Source organism: Coregonus clupeaformis, chromosome 31, assembly GCF_020615455.1.
Source record: "Coregonus clupeaformis isolate EN_2021a chromosome 31, ASM2061545v1, whole genome shotgun sequence".
Lineage (NCBI taxonomy): Eukaryota > Metazoa > Chordata > Actinopteri > Salmoniformes > Salmonidae > Coregonus > Coregonus clupeaformis.
The window spans coordinates 46876841-46895171 of record NC_059222.1 but is presented as its reverse complement, the minus strand read 5'-3'; the positions used below and the strand labels follow the sequence as shown (position 1 = coordinate 46895171).

Here is an 18331-nt window from a genome sequence, read left to right as displayed (position 1 = left end):
CTGTTCTTCTCTATCCCCTCCCCTTCCTATCTTCTCTAACCCCTCCCCTTCCTATCTTCTCTATCCCCTCCCCTTCCTATCTTCTCTAACCCCTCCCCTTCCTATCTTCTCTAACCCCTCCCCTTCCTATGTTCTCTAACCCCTCCCCTTCCTATCTTCTCTAACCCCTCCCCTTCCTATCTTCTCTAAGCCCTCCCCTTCCTATCTTCTCTAACCCCTCCCCTTCCTATTTTCTCTAATCCGTCCCCTTCCTATCTTCTCTATCCCCTCCCCTTCCTATCTTCTCTATCCCCTCCCCTTCCTATCTTCTCTAACCCCTCCCCTTCCTATCTTCTCTATCCCCTCCCCTTCCTATCTTCTCTAACCCCTCCCCTTCCTATCTTCTCTATCCCCTCCCCTTCCTATCTTCTCTATCCCCTCCCCTTCCTATCTCTTTTTCTCCTCCCTCCTTCTCTCTCAGAAAGGGGGCTTTGATGAGATCAACCATCATTTCATCTCCTTCCATGGCTATAAGCCCCCAAGCTACAGCGAGGAGGAGGTCTGGGACTCTGTCAGCATGGACAACAACCAGTCTCTCCAGGCTCCCCCGGGGGTCCTAGCAGTCCGGACGGAGGATTACGGTATGGCCATCCACAGCCAACTACTGGTCCAGACCCCCTCCAGCCACGCCCCTTACACCCCAGTCCCCACCTCTTACAACCCAGTCCCCGCCCCTTACTGCCAGGCTCCAGTGGAAGCCTTCCCGACCGCGTGGGCATGGCCAACAGCAAACCCCGCCCAGCCGGAGCTTCTGGACTTCCCGGGCACCGACTACAGCATGATGGTGGACCCCACCCCCGTCCCGCCTCCGGACCAGCAGGCCCCACCCCCATCCTCCACCCAGGACTTCTACACGTGCGTGAACGTGCTGGGTGTCAACGGACAGGTGCAGCTGGTGCCCTGCCTGCCCAACCACCGGAAACACAGCCCCTACGTACAGCTGGAGGAGGAGCTAGAGGAGAAGACCAGCCAGTTAGCTGACTACCTGGCTAAGAAGATGGAGGCAGTAGCCAATGGGAGAGCGCTGGGGGAGACAGAGGTGGAGACAGAGAGTGTGGAGCAGAGTGAAGTGGCTGTGCCTTTACTGCCTGGAACCACTGGCACACAGGGCAACAGGGTGTGACCAGTTAACACACACACACACACTAACACACACTCACACACAAACACACACAGCAACAGGAATTACTCTAGGCTCAAATGAGGATGTTAACTCATGGATGGACCTCTGAATAGACCTACTTAATATACTAACATAATGAAGTGTTCTTGTGAGTGCACCGGCCTGGGACATGACTCCTCTGTGTCTCTACCCCCCCAGTGACACTGCTGCTACTTCTGTTCACTGCTGATATGGCAGGGACAACATTCTGACAACAGTCTCTCTGCGGGGAATCAGAGATGCAGCATTTGACCGTTTTCTTTCAGTGCGGAGCCAAGGTTGGGATACAAGATGGATTCCTTTTAACGCAGAAAATCTGACAAGATATAAAACGGCAACTTGCAAAGTGTCTTGAACAATAACAATAGATTCTCCATAGAACTGTTGTTGTGTGGATTGAGTCACTGAAAGGTTATTATACTCACCTGTTCCTCTGTCCAATCTTGTTAGAAAATAACGACTGCGAACTCTCTTTTTGTTGGATGTATAATGAATGACCAACCACTCTGTGAAAGATGCTTAGATTTTTTAACAATCATGTTTTAGGGCTCTGTGAACTCATTTAACTGTTAAACGAATGCAAGAATACCAGTTGTACCGTTCTGAGGCCCAGGCAGAAGTTAGCATGCATTTAGAGAACAGTGGAGCACACCAAAGATCTGAACACCCAGACCAAGAGAGCAGTAAACAAAATGTAATGCACTTCTTCAAATATAAATGAATTTTAGAGATAAATTATTGTAATTATTAGAATGAATGAATTACAGAGAAAATACTTTAATATATAAAATACACTAATGATGTGAAATATAATGAGGCAATGTGATGATAATAATAGTAATAATAATAATAATAACAGTAAAGTACACTTATAAAATGAACTGTCTGGGTTAAATCCATGAACTAAAATCACAGATTTAACTGCATGCTTCACACTCAGGAACTCAACCAAGCATACAGTAGGAAGTCAACCCAGCAAAGGTGCAATATACTTTTAGTCCCATGTGACGGAACAAAAATACACAAACACACAAACACTCAAAACTTTTTTTCTTTCTTTTATTTTTTTGTCAGAAATGAAACTACAGATTGCACTGTATTCAAAACAAGTGATTTTTGGTAACATCTATCATTTTCAGTCTGTAAAACAGCCCTCACTATGCACTGCTACATTAGCTACTATTAACTACATGCTGGATTTGAAAGCACTTATTTTACCAGAACATAACACATGCAGCTTTCTCAGGGGAGAAGAGGGGAGGCTAAAGAAAAGAACACTGTGATCATTGTATCGATTTTTACATAGAAAATGAGGCAACCAGACGACTAGGGAGAAAACACATCTTCTGAAGGTGACCGATATTACAAGAAGGACAAACAATGGTTAAAACTTCTACTGTTGTGTATAGGAACAAGACGTTTTCACCACACCCACTATCTTGAGTAGATGTGTTATTCCACAGTGATTTCTTCATCATATCTTCTTGAACAAGCTTTCCTGGTGAATAGGAGGCCATGGATGCTATTTAGAAAATGTAGGCTTTTTTAATGACAAAAGTAAGACGCTCCCAGTTGCTAGGAAGATGACCTTGAAGGTATGTGGATGGCAGTCTAATATCTATAGAGGGTTTGTACAGTAAATATATGCATTGTTTTGTGAAAGAAACATGGAGAAACAAATAATATGCATCAACTGTGAAATAAACCAGTCTCAGAGCATTTGGAATGTCGGGGTACAGTTTAATAATATCGGAAGCAGTTTATTAGCCATTTAACAAAAATGTTTGGGAATTGTCTTGGTAAAAAGCCGTCACACAGGATAACGATGAAAACACACACAGTAAGATATGATGCAACGAGTAGCTTAAATCCTTTGTACTAAAACACTGTGTTCCTATTTCACTGGCCCTATGGATGGACCTAGGGCAGTCTGTTACACTGGCCCTATGGATGGACCTTGGTCAGTCTGTTACACTGGCCCTATGGATGGACCTTGGGCAGTCTGTTACACTGGCCCTATGGATGGACCTTGGTCAGTCTGTTACACTGGCCCTATGGATGGACCTTGGGCAGTCTGTTACACTGGCCCTATGGATGGACCTTGGGCAGTCTGTTACACTGGCCCTATGGATGGATCTTGGGCAGTCTGTCTGTCTGTTTTACGTGTTGGTCAATTTTTAAGCTTTAAAATGACTTGATGTTTTTAATGTCTCTCTCTCTCGCTTGGTTTGTCTCGCTCCCTCTCTCTCTCTCTCTATGAAGTCAGGTGGTTTCTCAGTCAGTAGTCCTGTGCAGTGCTTTTCTCTGTGTTGTCATACTGTTCTGTTCACTGTTTGACTCTGCTGTGCTGCTTCCAGTTTGTGCCTTGACTTGACTGTGTGGAACTCTCCTGTCCTTACAAGTGCTCACACACACTTGTAGACTGAAATTATATATTTTTTCTAACGAGATAGACACACACACGCACACACACACACACACACACACACACACACACACACAATAACACAGACAACAGCGTTATTTGTAAAGGCTATATAGGACATGTAGAAGCAGTCAGGCCAGATTGTTTCTGTTCTGTACATTGGATTTTGTGGGGTGGGGTCAGTTATGTTGTTTGTTTTGGAAGCAATGTCTTTCCCATGTAGTGAATAAAGCCTACTGCTGACCTGTACGTCTCAATTTCAGCCTTGTCTATTCTGCTGAACACTCTCACACACGGAAACACCACTACCTCTGATCAACTCTGGCATGAATTCCATAGGAGCCAGCGTTGCACTTCAGTGAGTGTATTGAAAGCAAAAATAACCATCATCTATCACAGCTGGGATTCCAATATTTAAAGGGCGGATGCGATTCCACGTCATTATCCAATGAAAATGTCAGTGAAATGTCAACCTGTCGACAGAAAACTGTATGTGCGTAAGTATGTGTGTGTTTGTTTGTTTCTCTGTGTGTGTGTGTGTGTCTCTGTTTGTGTGTGTGTGTCTCTGTCTGTGTGTGTGTGTCTCTGTCTGTGTGTGTGTGTCTCTGTCTGTGTGTGTGTGTCTCTGTCTGTGTGTGTGTGTTTGTGTCTGTGTGTGTGTATGTGTGTGTTTCTGTGTGTGTGTGTGTCTGTGTGTGTGTCTGTGTGTGTGTGCGTGTCTGTGTGTGTGTTTCTGTGTGTGTGTCTGTGTGTGTGTGTCTCTGTGTGTGTGAGTGTGTCTGTGTCTGTGTGTTTCTGTGTGTGTGTCTGTGTGTGTCTCTGTGTGTCTCTGTGTGTGTCCTTAGGTAAGTGTGAGAGCCTGACCCAGTGACTAGCCTGCATTCTCTATATATATATAAATAGACCCAGACACATTGTCAGCTGGAGATAACACAGACTGCAGACCGCCTAGATAGAATGACAATCATACACACACATATACAGTACCAGTCAAAAGTTTGGACATTGTAGAATAATAGTGAAGACATCAAAACTATGAAATAACACATGGAATCATGTAGTAACCAAAAAATATATTTTATATTTGAGATTCTTCAAATAGCCACCCTTTGCCTTGATGACAGCTTTGCACACACTTGGCATTCTCTCAACCAGCTTCACGAGGTAGTCACCTGGAATGCATTTCAATTAACAGGTGTGCCTTCTTAAAAGTTAATTTGTGGAATTTCTTTCCTTCTTAATGCGTTTGAGCCAATCAGTTGTGACAAGTTAGGAGGGGGTATACAGAAGATAGCCCTATTTGGTAAAAGACCAAGTCCATATTATGGCAAGAACAGCTCAAATAAGCAAAGCGAAACGACAGTCCATCCTTACTTTAAGAGATGAAGGTCAGTCAGTCCAGAAAATATCAAGAACTTTGAAGTTTCTTCAAGTGCAGTCGCAAAAACCATCAAGCGCTATGATGAAACTGGCTCTCATGAGGACCACCACAGGAATGGAAGACCCAGAGTTACCTCTGCTGTAGAGGATAAGTTCATTAGAATTACCCAGCCTCAGAAATTGCAGCCCAAATAAATGCTTCACAGAGTTCAAGTCACAGACACATCTCAACATCAACTGTTCAGAGGGGACTGTGTGAATCAGGCCTTCATGGTTGAATTGCTGCAAAGAAACCACTACTAAAGGACACCAATAATAAGAAGAGACCTGCTCGGGCCAAAAAACATGAGCAATCAACATTAGACCGGTGGAAATGTGTCCTTTGATTTTTGGTTCCAACCGCCGTGTCTTTGTGAGACGCGGTGTGGGTGAACAGATTATCTCAGCATGTGTAGTTCCCACCGTAAAGCATTGAGGAGGAGGTGTTATGGCGTGGAGGTGCTTTGCTGGTGACACTGTCTGTGATTTATTTAGAATTCATGGCACACTTAACCAGCATGGCTACCACAGCATTCTGCAGCGATACGCCATCCCATCTGGTTTGGGCTTAGTGGGACTATCATTTGTTTTTCAACAGGGGGATGGAGTGCTGCATCAGATGACCTTGCCTCCACAATCCCCGACCTCAACCCAATTGAGATGGTTTTGGATGAGTCAGACGGCAGAGTGAAGGAAAAGCAGCCAACAATTGCTCAGCATATGTGGGAACTCCTTCAAGACTGTTGGAAAAGCATTCCAGGTGAAGCTGGTTGAGAGAATGCCAAGAGTGTGCAAAGCTGTCATCAAGGCAAAGGGTGGCTATTTGAAGAATCTCAAATATAGAATATATTTTGATTTGTTTAACACTTTTTTGGTTACTACATGATTTCATGTGTTATTTCATAGTTTTGATGTCTTCACTATTATTCTACAATGTAGAAAATAGTAAAAATAAAGAAAAACCCTGGAATGAGTAGGTGTGTCCAAACTTTTGATTGGTACTGTACATACACACATACACACACACACACACACACACACACACACACACACGGACAGACAATAACAAGTTTATAAGACTACCAGACGTACATCCATTGTCCATCTAAATAAACACATATTTGTGTGTGTGTGTGTAACCAATTGCTGCACCTTTGGATCTAGACTTGGCAGGACCCCATGCTTCCTCTGAGAGAAGCTGTGGTGATGTCACAGGGGTGTATGGTGTCAGGGGGAGTGTCCACAGAGGGCCAAGGGCGGGGGAGGGGGTGGCAGATAGGGTTGGGGACTCTCTTCTAAGTTTGGTTTAGGTCCTTCTCTCGGCCCCCTCCAGTCCCCCAGTCCCAACGTCCCGACAAGCGAAAGGCGGACCACAGCTAAAACCAGCCCAGGTAAGAGACAACGTCTGGGGTTAGGGGTCGAGGTTAGGTACACCTTTGTGGGTGGTTACGGGACTTTACTGTGGTGTCTTCACCCTCTTTTAACTGCTCTGTCACACCACTGGGCCTGAAGGCTCTGTGCAGCTGTCCTTGTTGCTAAAAATAAACACTCAGGCTGACACACACACACACAAGCACGACACATACATACACCCACATTCATGCTTTCAGTATAATCTCAGATGATTGCATTTTTTCAGTTGTGACAGTGACCTGTTGACTATCAGTAGGGCGAAGCGTGATGAAGCATACGTACCTCATCATATTTACTGGGCCTATGTGATGAACAGTTGATACAGCCCTTGTCGTCTCTCAAGTCTGTCATGATCCTCAAATGGAGGCTGTGTGTCTTAGATGTTTATGTGGCTGTGAAGAAAAATGTTAGAATGATGCACTTCTTATGAGGCAAGGGTAGCACTTTATGTTATGGTTATGGTAGAGACATTCAGATTACCTGGAACATCTTTCCGGGATCAAGTACTGTATTTTTTTAAACAGTAATGTCTGCTTACATAACACATATAATTGTGTTTGGGAATCCTGTGAAAACACAGTAACTAACAACCATATTCTGTGTGTATTTGTGTCTGCAATAGTTTCAGTGTTTTGTCCATCAGTACGTTCCCTGAATTCTAATCTGAGCTTGTTTCACCAATGAATTTCCTCTGTGAATCGACAGAGGAATTTCTGTTTCCCACATCCTTGAAGACAAGAAAGGAACGATTGCGTTGCCATGGCGTCACCGAGCGAGGGCGATCAGACGGTGCCTGATGGAGAGAGTGAAGAGGAGGCGACTAACGTCAAATCTATTCAGTCCCACTATCTCCGCTGTCCCTCCCCCAGCAGGTAAGCATACGTGGAGACCCACTGCTTTTGTAGTTCTGTAATGGGATTTGACCCACACAGGGCTCTAATAGTGTGTGAAAGACATTTTTTTTTCTTCTTCAATTCAGCTTCCAAACATAATTTGGCCAATTCGTAGAGAGTATAGCCATGTCAATAATTATAGTATTTAGAACGTTTTTCATCAGAAGTGCTCACAAGAACTGATTACTGTCACACACTGACTGATCAGCACTAGACCTGGGTCAAATATATATGTCAAATACGTTCACATACGTGAGGTGAGATATAATAAGCTAAGGTTTCCTACTTCAAAGGAACCAATGGAATAGTCCCAAAAGTGCCAACTCCACCCACCCTGCATGTCACTGGTCAGGCTAAATCAATCACACCTCCAGTATTTGACATTACATACATTTGCCTACCCTGGTCCCTCAGTAGTGACCATAGAAATAGGATAGTAATTACAGTTGAAGTCGGAAGTTTACATACACTAGGTTGGAGTCATTAAAACTAGTTTTTCAACCACTCCACAAATTTCTTGTTAACAAACTATAGTTTTGGCAAGTCGGTTAGGACATCTACTTTGTGCATGACACAATACATTTTTCCAACAATTGTTTACAGACAGATTATTTCACTTATAATTCACTGTATCACAATTCCAGTGGGTCAGAAGTTTACATACACTAAGTTGACTGTGCCTTTAAACAGCTCGGAAAATTCCAGAAAATGATGTCATGGCTTTAGAAGCTTCTGATAGGCTAATTGACATCATTTGAGTCAATTGGAGGTGTACCTGTGGATGTATTTCAAGGCCTACCTTCAAACTCAGTGCCTCTTTGCTTGACATCATGGGAAAATCAAAAGAAATCAGCCAAAAATTGTAGACCTCCACAAGTCTGGTTCATCCTTGGGAGCAATTTCCAAATGCCTGAAGGTACCACGTTCATCTGTACAAACAATAGTACACAAGTATAAACACCATGGGACCACGCAGCCATCATACCGCTCAGGAAGGAGACGCGTTCTGTCTCCTAGAGATGAACGTACTTTGGTGCGAAAAGTGCAAATCAATCCCAGAACAACAGCAAAGGACCTTGTGAAGATGCTGGAGGAAACAGTTACAAAAGTATCTATATCCACAGTAAAACAAGTCCTATATCGACATAACCTGAAAGGCCGCTCAGCAAGGAAGAAGCCACTGCTCCAAAACCGCCATAAAAAAGCCAGACTACGGTTTGCAACTGCATATGGGGACAAAGATCGTACTTTTTGGAGAAATGTCCTCTGGTCTGATGAAACAAAAATAGAACTGTTTGGCAATAATGACCATCGTTATGTTTGGAGGGAAAAGGGGGTCACTTGCAAGCCGAAGAACACCATCTCAACCGTGAAGCACGGGGGTGGCAGCATCATACTGTGGGGGTGCTTTGCTGCAGGAGGAACTGGTGCACTTCACAAAATAGATGGCATCATGAGGAAGGAAAATTATGTGGATATATAGAAGCAACATCTCAAGACATCAGTCAGGAAGTTAAAGCGTGGTCGCAAATGGGTCTTCCAAATGGACAATGACCCCAAACATACTTCCAAAGTTGTGGCAAAAGGGCTTAAGGACAACAAAGTCAAGGTATTGGAGTGGCCAACACAAAACCCTGACCTCAATCCTATAGAAAGTGTGTGGGCAGAACTGAAAAAGCGTGTGCGAGCAAGGAGGCCTTCAAACCTGACTCAGTTACACCAGCTCTGTCAGGAGGAATGGGCCAAAATTCACCCAACTTATTGTGGGAAGCTTGTGGAAGGCTACCCGAAACGTTTGACCCAAGTTAAACAATTTAAAGGCAATGCAACCAAATACCAATTGAGTATATGTAAACTTCTGACCCACTGGGAATGTGATGAAAGAAATAAAAGCTGAAATAAATTATTCTCTCTACTATTATTCTGACATTTCACATTCTTAACATAAAGTGGTGCTCCTAACTGACCTAAGACAGGGCATTTTTACTAGGATTAAATGTCATGAATTGTGAAAAACTGAGTTTAAATGTATTTGGCTAAGGTGTATGTAAACTTCCAACTTCAACTGTATATGGTTATGACTATGTCTCTACACTTTTGCAGTTTCTCCATGATCTCGGAGTCCAGATTCTCCATGATATCAGGGTCGGATGCCGAGAGCATCTATATGGAGCCCATTCACCTGTCCTCAGCCATAGCTGCCAAACAAATCATCAACGAGGGTGAGACACAGATTCATTCCACCAACCACACATAACTCACATGCTGTTTTTGTGGCTTGGTGAGTGGATCTGAAAATTATGATTTAAAACATCTAAATGAAAGATTTCAGATGGGCAGAATACAATGTTTTAAATGCCGTTCACCTAGAGAAGCATGGCTGTCGACAAAGCGAGAGCTTGGGACTATAAGGTTCTATCTGCAAAATGATGATACGGTGATTATTGGCTTTCAAGTTCCGAACCCTCATTGGTTTGAATGGTGTCAGCAATTTTTCTCTTGTATTCTTTTGAACTCAACAACATGAATGTAGGTATTTAGACTACTGTATAGGTAGAGAACATTGAACAGAACAAGGCTATGTCAAAAAATGCAGATATAACCTTATAGTCCCAAGCTCTCGAAAGGTTAAAGAAACTTGAAGGGTGGAACCACAAAGAAAGTCGGGGAAAAACAGCCACCAGTAGTCATGTTTGCTAGTTTACCTTATTCAGAGAGCATCTTGTTTACTTCCTACCTCCAGAGCTACAGTGAGGGAAAAAAGTATTTGATCCCCTGCTGATTTTGTACGTTTGCCCACTGACAAAGACATGATCAGTCTATAATTTTAATGGTAGGTTTATTTGAACAGTGAGAGACAGAATAACAACAAAAAAATCCAGAAAAACGCATGTCAAAAATGTTATAAATGGATTTGCATTTTAATGAGGGAAATAAGTATTTGACCCCTCTGCAAAACATGACTTAGTACTTGGTGGCAAAACCCTTGTTGGCAATCACAGAGGTCAGACGTTTCTTGTAGTTGGCCACCAGGTTTGCACACATCTCAGGAGGGATTTTGTCCCACTCCTCTTTGCAGATCTTCTCCAAGTCATTAAGGTTTCAAGCCTGACGTTTGGCAACTCGAACCTTCAGCTCCCTCCACAGATTTTCTATGGGATTAAGGTCTGAAGACTGGCTAGGCCACTCCAGGACCTTAATGTGCTTCTTCTTGAGCCACTCCTTTGTTGCCTTGGCCGTGGGTTTTGGGTAATTGTCATGCTGGAATACCCATCCACGACCCATTTTCAATGCCCTGGCTGAGGGAAGGAGGTTCTCACCCAAGATTTGACAGTACATGGCGCCATCCATCGTCCCTTTGATGCGGTGAAGTTGTCCTGTCCCCTTAGCAGAAAAACACCCCCAAAGCATAATGTTTCCACCTCCATGTTTGACGGTGGGGATGGTGTTCTTGGGGTCATAGGCAGCATTCCTCCTCCTCCAAACACGGTGAGTTGAGTTGATGCCAAAGAGCTCCATTTTGGTCTCATCTGACCACAACACTTTCACATATTTCTCCTCTGAATCATTCAGATGTTCATTGGCAAACTTCAGACTGGCCTGTATATGTGCTTTCTTGAGCAGGGGGACCTTGCGGGCGCTGCAGGAGTTCAGTCCTTCACGGCGTAGTGTGTTACCAATTGTTTTCTTGGTGACTATGGTCCCAGCTGCCTTGAGATCATTGACAAGATCCTCCCGTGTAGTTCTGGGCTGATTCCTCACCGTTCTCATGATCATTGTAACTCCACGGGGTGAGATCTTGCATGGAGCCCCAGGCCGAGGGAGATTGACAGTTATTTTGTGCTTCTTCCATTTGCGAATAATCGCACGAACTGTTGTCACCTTCTCACCAAGCTGATTGGCGATGGTCTTGTAGCCCATTCCAGCCTTGTGTAGGTCTACAATCTTGTCCTTGACATCCTTGGAGAGCTCTTTGGTCTTGGCCATGGTGGAGAGTTTGGAATCTGATTGATTGATTGCTTCTGTGGACAGGTGTCTTTTATACAGGTAAAAACTGAGATTAGGAGCACACTCTTAAAGGGAGTGCTCCTAATCTCAGCTAGTTACCTGTATAAAAGACACTTGGGAGCCAGAAATCTTTCTGATTGAGAGGGGTCAAATACTTATTTCCCTCATTAAAATGCAAATCCATTTATAACATTTTTGACATGTGTTTTTCTGGATTTTTGTTGTTGTTATTCTGTCTCTCACTGTTCAAATAAACCTACCATTGAAATTATAGACTGATCATTTCTTTGTCAGTGGGCAAACGTACAAAATCAGCAGGGGATCAAATACTTTTTTCCCTCACTGTACTGTATGTTAGGCACATTGTGAGTGCTTGGCTCCAGTATATATTGTATTTGTCCCATAGAGATAAAGCAATTTAGCGGTGTGGTTTTTCCTCTTAAAATAATCAATCCTAGACACTCCAGAGAGACCTTGAATACATACAGCGTGCACTGCAATGCTCTATTGTACTGTAGTTAGAGTAGCCTTCTCTATCTGTTACCTGAGAATACAATGTGTTCATTATGGCAATATCCAGCTAGAGACATCCAAGGCATTATCCATAGCTAGACTCTCTGATTGGGGTAATGCGTTCGCCCACACAACACAATTATGCTCCTAGCTAACTCTGAATAGATTCCTTTACTTTCTAACAGTGTGTCCCTGCAGCAGCTGTCTATCCTTGACGGATGCTGTCTGTTATGTGACATACTTCTGGTATGGTTTGTAAAGACTGACACAGAGGGTGGTGATTTTTGCAGCACAAAGTTATTTCCTTCAATCTAGCCACTGTGTCTGTAGTCTAATTACACGTTTAAATACGATGAATTATGTAATATTGTGGATTAGGCAGTAGGGTGTGTGTGTGCGTGCGAGTACAGTAATACAATATGAATATGTGTATCTGAATAGTCTCCCTCTCTGGCCTGCTCTTTCCTTTCCTCAGAGCTCCCACAACGGGGTATCACGGCAGAGAGTACCCCAGACAGCATGCTGGAGACAGCGGAACAGCTGATGGTGGAGGACCTGTACAACCGGGTGAAGGACATGATCGACGACCGCAGCCCCTATAACACCCCCTGTGTGATGGACATCCAGCGGGCCATGGTACAGGACCGCCTGGAGGCCCCCAACAACCCCGTGGACGAGGTGTGGAACAACATATTCATCGCTGAGAAGTGAGTCACTCACAGTGCTGTGGAAGTCACTGTATGCAATACATATCCCCCCCCACACACACACACACATGCTCTGCCCTTCAACTTACAGTATTATATGCATAGCTCATGGAACATCATGCCAGCTAGATTTAACCCCACCTCACTTTCATCATAGACTACTTCACTGAGTGTCGATAGATTGACATATAGATAGCTGTTTACCTCCTATGGTATAATTAAGCAATAATGCCTGAGGGGGTGTGGTATATGGCCAATTTACCACAGCTAAGGGCTGTTCTTATGCACGACGCAACGCAGAGTGCCTGGATACAGCCGTTAGCCGTGGTATATTGGCCATATACCACAAACCCCCGAGGTGCCTTATTGCTATTATAAACTGGTTACCAAAGTAATTAGAGCAGTAAAAATAAATGTTTTGTCATACCCGTGGTGTAAGGTATGATATACCACGGATGTCAGCCAATCAGCATTCAGGGCTCGAACCACCCAGTTTATAATATTTTGTAAAAGAGGCCTGTGTATTGCAGTCTGTTTTGGGTCAGTGTACATGTCATGGCTACTCCATGTCCTTACGAGCCATTTCATAACCGTGACTATATGACCACAACAACAACAGCGTTGGTTGTTCCTTCCTCTGTTTTGCAGATCTGTGGCTGTCAATAAAGCTCGTCTGAAGCGCATGGGCATCACCCACATCTTGAACGCTGCCCACGGCACCGGGGTCTACACCGGGGAGGCCTTCTACGCTGGCATGAACATCGGCTACATGGGTATCGAGGTAGATGACTTTGCAGAGTCTGACATCTCCCCTCACTTCAGAACCTGCGCTGAGTTCCTGGATGAGGCCCTGTTGACACACAAGGGTGAGTCAGTGTTCCTTTGTGTGTTCTTATCGGTGGATCAAGGTCCAATCCTAAATGGACCCGCCCTAGACCCCATGCCCTATGCATTTGTAGATCTACCAGGATTTGATTGATGAAAGTAATATGGTGAAACTTCCACCAAGCCTATCAGACAGCAAGGGAGAGCTATTACCAGGATATTAAATGCATACGATATGAACGTCTTCTTGTGTGATCTCATGTTTTTCTCCCATTTCCATTGACGTTGAGTCTGGGCTGACCTGGACGTAGTAGAACCAATGTCTGGATTGTTTGCTTTGGTCTTAGCAGGACCCAGTGATGATGAGGCTTGGAATTCCATCTCTAGACCAATCCAGACTGCTTGGAGTTCCATCTAGATTCTAGACTAATCCATAGACTACTCCTAATTACTCACTCATCATAACCAGGGGTGGCTGTCAGTCTTATTTTAGGGAGGTCACTCAGAGCCAATAGACAGGGATAGCCTAGCTATATCTGGTATCTGTTTAGGCGGGTGAATCATCTTCTAAAGCTTTTCTAATTAAACCCCAAATAGATTAGATCCACTGACCTCTTCTGAGTTAATTAAACACACACATAGCTGTTAAGAATCATGTTAAATGTCAGGCAGTAGTGACTAGTAATCATGTCATTGGTTTGGGTCTGCGTGGGTCTCACAGTCCTTTCCGCTACAGGGAGGGAGTAGGCAGCGTATCACATTTCAAACCTGGCACCTTGGGGGTTATCGTCTCATGGGTTATGATGTCAGAGTTTATAACTGGGGGGTTTACAGTGCTTAGGAGAGACACCGTCACAACTGGAAGGGAATACAGCCCTCTGCTGGTGATAGAGTGTCATTGCAGAGCAGACATCATGCTGGCTCATCCCTTATGTTGCAAATGTATCTTTAATTAACTTTATAAAACCCTGAAAAATAGTTATTTCTTATGTCAAGGGAAACCAATGGAAGTGTGTTTTTGTCTTCTCCTGCAGGCAAGGTCCTAGTGTCCTCCATGATGGGCGAGAGCCGCTCCGCTGTGCTGGTGGCCGCCTACCTCATGATTTTCCAACACATGACCATCATGGAGGCACTGACTGCCCTGAGGAAGAAGCGGCCCATCAACCCCAACGAGGGCTTCCTGAAGCAGCTGCGTCAGTTCAACGAGACGCTACTAGAGGAGCGTGACGACGACGACGACACCCTCAGCCAGTGCTCCGTCATCGACGCCCACGCCCGCGCCCACCTGTTCGACAACGAGGAGAGCATGATAGGTGTGAAGGCCCACCCTATCATGATGGAGGAGGAGGAGGACAGCCAAAGCGTGATGAGTAGCGTGGCCTCGTCCGCCGCAGCCGCCGCCCTTAGGGCCAGTGTTTTCAGAGGGCAACAGACGGGGCTGGAACAGGCAGAGACGACGGAGGACCTTGTCCTGCCTGGAAAAGACGGTGGCGACGGTGGGGATGAAGACAGCATGAGCATGATCCGCGAGTGGCAGAGGAGGAACGAGAAGTACCAGAGCGAGGAGTGGTGGGAGCAACAGCTGATGAGCGAGGCTGGGGACGAGGAGTCTCTCCTGGGGGGCATGCGGGGTCCTGGGGCACCAGGGGACGAGGACCTGGAGAGCGTGACCAGCGAGGACGTCCAGGCCATGAAGGAGCGCCTGAAGCGGCGCCCGCGGCGCGCCCCCTCAGACTCAGTGTCCACGGCCAGCTGCAGCAGCTACTCTGACCTGTGGAAGCAGCGTCTGAAGGAGATTGAGGAGCAGGCGGCGGCACGCTACCGCAAGAAGGACGATGACAACGACAGTGAGAGCACGGCGACGGAGGGGACAGAAAAGAAGAAGAAGACAATCGAGGACGACGTGGAGAGCGTGCTCTCGGACACCAGCTCCATGTACAACTTCTGCAAGAGGAACAAGGAGAACCTAACTCCCCTGGAGCGCTGGAGGGTGAAGAGGATCCAGTTTGGCTGGAATAAGAACGATGAAGGGAGGGAGGGGGAGAAAAGAGCCGAGGGTGCAGGGGGCAGTGGGGAGCAGGGAGAGGGCGATGCTGAGGCCCGCACCCTGGCACTGGCGGACGTCAACCTCACAGCCTACCAGACCTGGAAAATGAAGCAGGCGAAGCGGCTTGGAGAGGACAACAAGGCAACAAAAGATGACATTGTGGAGATGAGCCGCGGCGAGGACTCGGCCACAGCCAAGAGGAAACAGAGGCGGGAGGAGCTCCTGGAGCGCTCGCGGAAGACGCTGGAGGAGAGTCAGTCCATGTGTGGCTGGGAGACGGAGAGCTCCATGAGCGGAAGCACCCTTCCGCTCTCTGCCTTCTTCGCCCAGCCCGGCAGCTCGCAAGCTGGAAGCATTGCCAATGATGACAACATGTCCATGTTGAGTGGTAGGTCTTCTGTATCCCAAGCCCACAGCACCAGATCCCAGGCCTCCATGGGCCCAGGAATTCCCCAGGGCATTCCCCAAGTCCCCATGATCCCTGTGCCCACAATGCAGGGACCTGGTGGGGAGCCCATGGTCGACCTGTCCAGCATTCAGAACTGGATCGCCAATGTGGTGTCCGAGACCCTCATCCAGAAGGAGCGTGAGATGAGCCTCCCCCCGTCCCAGGCTGGATCGGTGCTCAGTTTTGGTGGGGCATCCAGCGTGGTGGGGCCAGCAAGACGTGGCCTGGACGATGACAAGGCTTCTATGCTGAGTGGAGCGTCCTATTCGAGCTCGCTGGACCATCACGGTGTCGGTGCTGACAGGGCCAAGTCTGTGCTCTCCGGTAGAAGTACTGCTTCTTCTACCAGTAACCTCTCCAGCGTCTCCAGTCTGGGCTCCCGCAGGAGCAAGATCACCTCCACCAGCGTGCCCCTCTACAGCCTCTTCGCGGACCAGGTCAACCTCCAGAAGCTGGACTCCATGGACAAGCAGATGCAGTCGGAGATGAGGGACAAGATGGCCTCCTACGGGGTGAAGAAGATCGCCGAAGATAATAAGCGCAGCACACTCTACAAGAAGAAGAAGCCCAAGGACGAGGGTGAAGAGGAGGAAGAGAAGGAGGATGACTATTTAACAGGAAAGACGTCTTTCCCACCTGCCACAGCGAAAAAGAAAGCACCTACGCGAAGCTATGGCCTCTCGGGCTGCCTAAATCTTTCCACCGCTCTGGAGAAAGAAAAGAACACCAGCGTTGACGAATGGCTAACCAACGTCATGCCTCCTTCGAGGAAACCAGCGTCCTATAGTGCAGAAGACGAGGCTGATCCAGGGCCATCTGCCTCTGAGTATAACTTCGGAGGCCGGAGGGACTCGTTTGCGGAGGCAGAAGAGGAGGAGTATGAAGTCGCATCCAGATATCGCTCCAGATTCCAGGCAGACACAGAGTCACGTGTACTTGGCGAATTCTCTTCCAACGGCATGGATTCCAGCAGCTACAGGGCTAGAAGATCCTACGCAACCACTGAGGAAGAGGAGGAAGAAGAGGAGAGTTATACATCAAAGAGGAAGTTCACTCATCATTCACAATATGAGAGTGGAGGGGAAACAGAGGGGAGGATAGGAAGGAAGGAGGAAAAGGAGGAGGAAGAAGATGTCGACAGTTTCCTCAGCCAGCTTAGGCAGAGGTCTCGGGCTCGGGCTGAGGCAGAAATGCAGGATGATGATGTCGTAGCCGCTTGGAGGGCACAACAACAATCAAAGTCAAATGGTTACAAAAGCAGTGACTCTTAACCAATCAAAGACAGTCTCACACTTACAGTATGAAAGAAACTCAATCCAATATTAAATATGGACAAATCAATGTTTCTTCAGATAATAAGATAAAATTGCACACTTGCTACACATGCTGCCGCTAGTAAATGTGGATTTCTTAGAACATCGCTTGTGATCTTTTTATTCTCAGAAGTGGGGAGGCATGAATAATTCTATAGGTAGTTGTTCTAGATCATTCTGAAATGTAAATACTAATATAAATCAAATATCTAAGCTTTAGAATAATAGAAAAGGGAAAATGTGCACTTCGCTTTCTAAACTCAAACGAGTTTATTTCTCATAGTCAATTTTATAATCAAATGCAGACAAAATATTCATATTCAAAATATTTAAAATTGCCTCACTGCATTGCTTGTGCATTTCAAGTACAGTAACACACACAATGCTTGCTGTTTGATGAATTGATTGTAAAATGCAACAACTAACCTACAAAACAATATAAACTAGATTATGAGTTACATGTTCAGGACATAAAATATTTACACGGTACAATTTCTGGAGCACAAACGCAACCCCATTTCAAAGCATTTATAACTGCAATAAATGTTAAAGCAATGATCTGGTTGTTTTTATTTTGTCAATCTCATTCCTCATGCCTGAGGACACTGACCTGGATACTAGTAGATCACATCTTCATGGGAAACATGAGACAGAGTAGAAGAACACAGAATAGAAGGAATTTGGATCATCATGAACCAAATCGCAGAGCACTTTACATTGTAACGGGAAACTCAACATATTCATCACAAAGAACTGGGTGCTTTTAATCACAATATTTTACCCAATGCATACACTCTGCTTGTTATATTATGGGTAGAAGAGTACAGCAAGAGTCAAGACACACATTTGACAAGGCACTCAATATCCTATTGAGCGTCCTTCTAAGCCCGACAAGTGTGGGCATGTACTGTATGCAGTCGCACGCGCCACAAGTTGAAACCAGAAGACACACGCGTGCAAATAACATAGTCAATGCTACTGTTCCACTTTGCAAAGAAAAACATGTTATTACTACTCTCTGCCATGGTTTATTTGTAATGGTGTTATTTTCTCCGATCTGATGATGCCAGGTGAGTGTTAGGCTAGTGACTAGATGGACATGCTAGACTTGCAAAAGTA

General features: G+C 45.5%; 2 protein-coding genes across 2 annotated transcripts in view; both read left to right on the top strand.

Moving 5' to 3' along the window:
- Positions 1-3873, top strand: part of LOC121547809 (prolactin receptor) — a 43276-nt gene extending 39403 nt beyond the window's left edge. Inside the window, exon 9 of the mRNA XM_041859234.2 lies at positions 461-3873. Coding sequence (XP_041715168.2) covers positions 461-1162 — 702 coding nt within the window. The 3' untranslated portion in view covers positions 1163-3873. The remainder of the gene's footprint in view (positions 1-460) is intronic.
- A 2436-nt stretch (positions 3874-6309) lies between these two features.
- Positions 6310-17770, top strand: dusp27 (dual specificity phosphatase 27). Its single transcript, XM_041859229.2, has 6 exons — positions 6310-6436; positions 7164-7330; positions 9455-9573; positions 12348-12579; positions 13228-13445; positions 14439-17770. The coding sequence occupies exons 2-6, from the start codon at positions 7218-7220 to the stop codon at positions 17168-17170; spliced, it is 3414 nt and encodes a 1137-aa protein (XP_041715163.2). The 5' UTR covers positions 6310-6436; positions 7164-7217; the 3' UTR covers positions 17171-17770.
- The last annotated feature ends 561 nt before the right edge of the window (positions 17771-18331 follow it).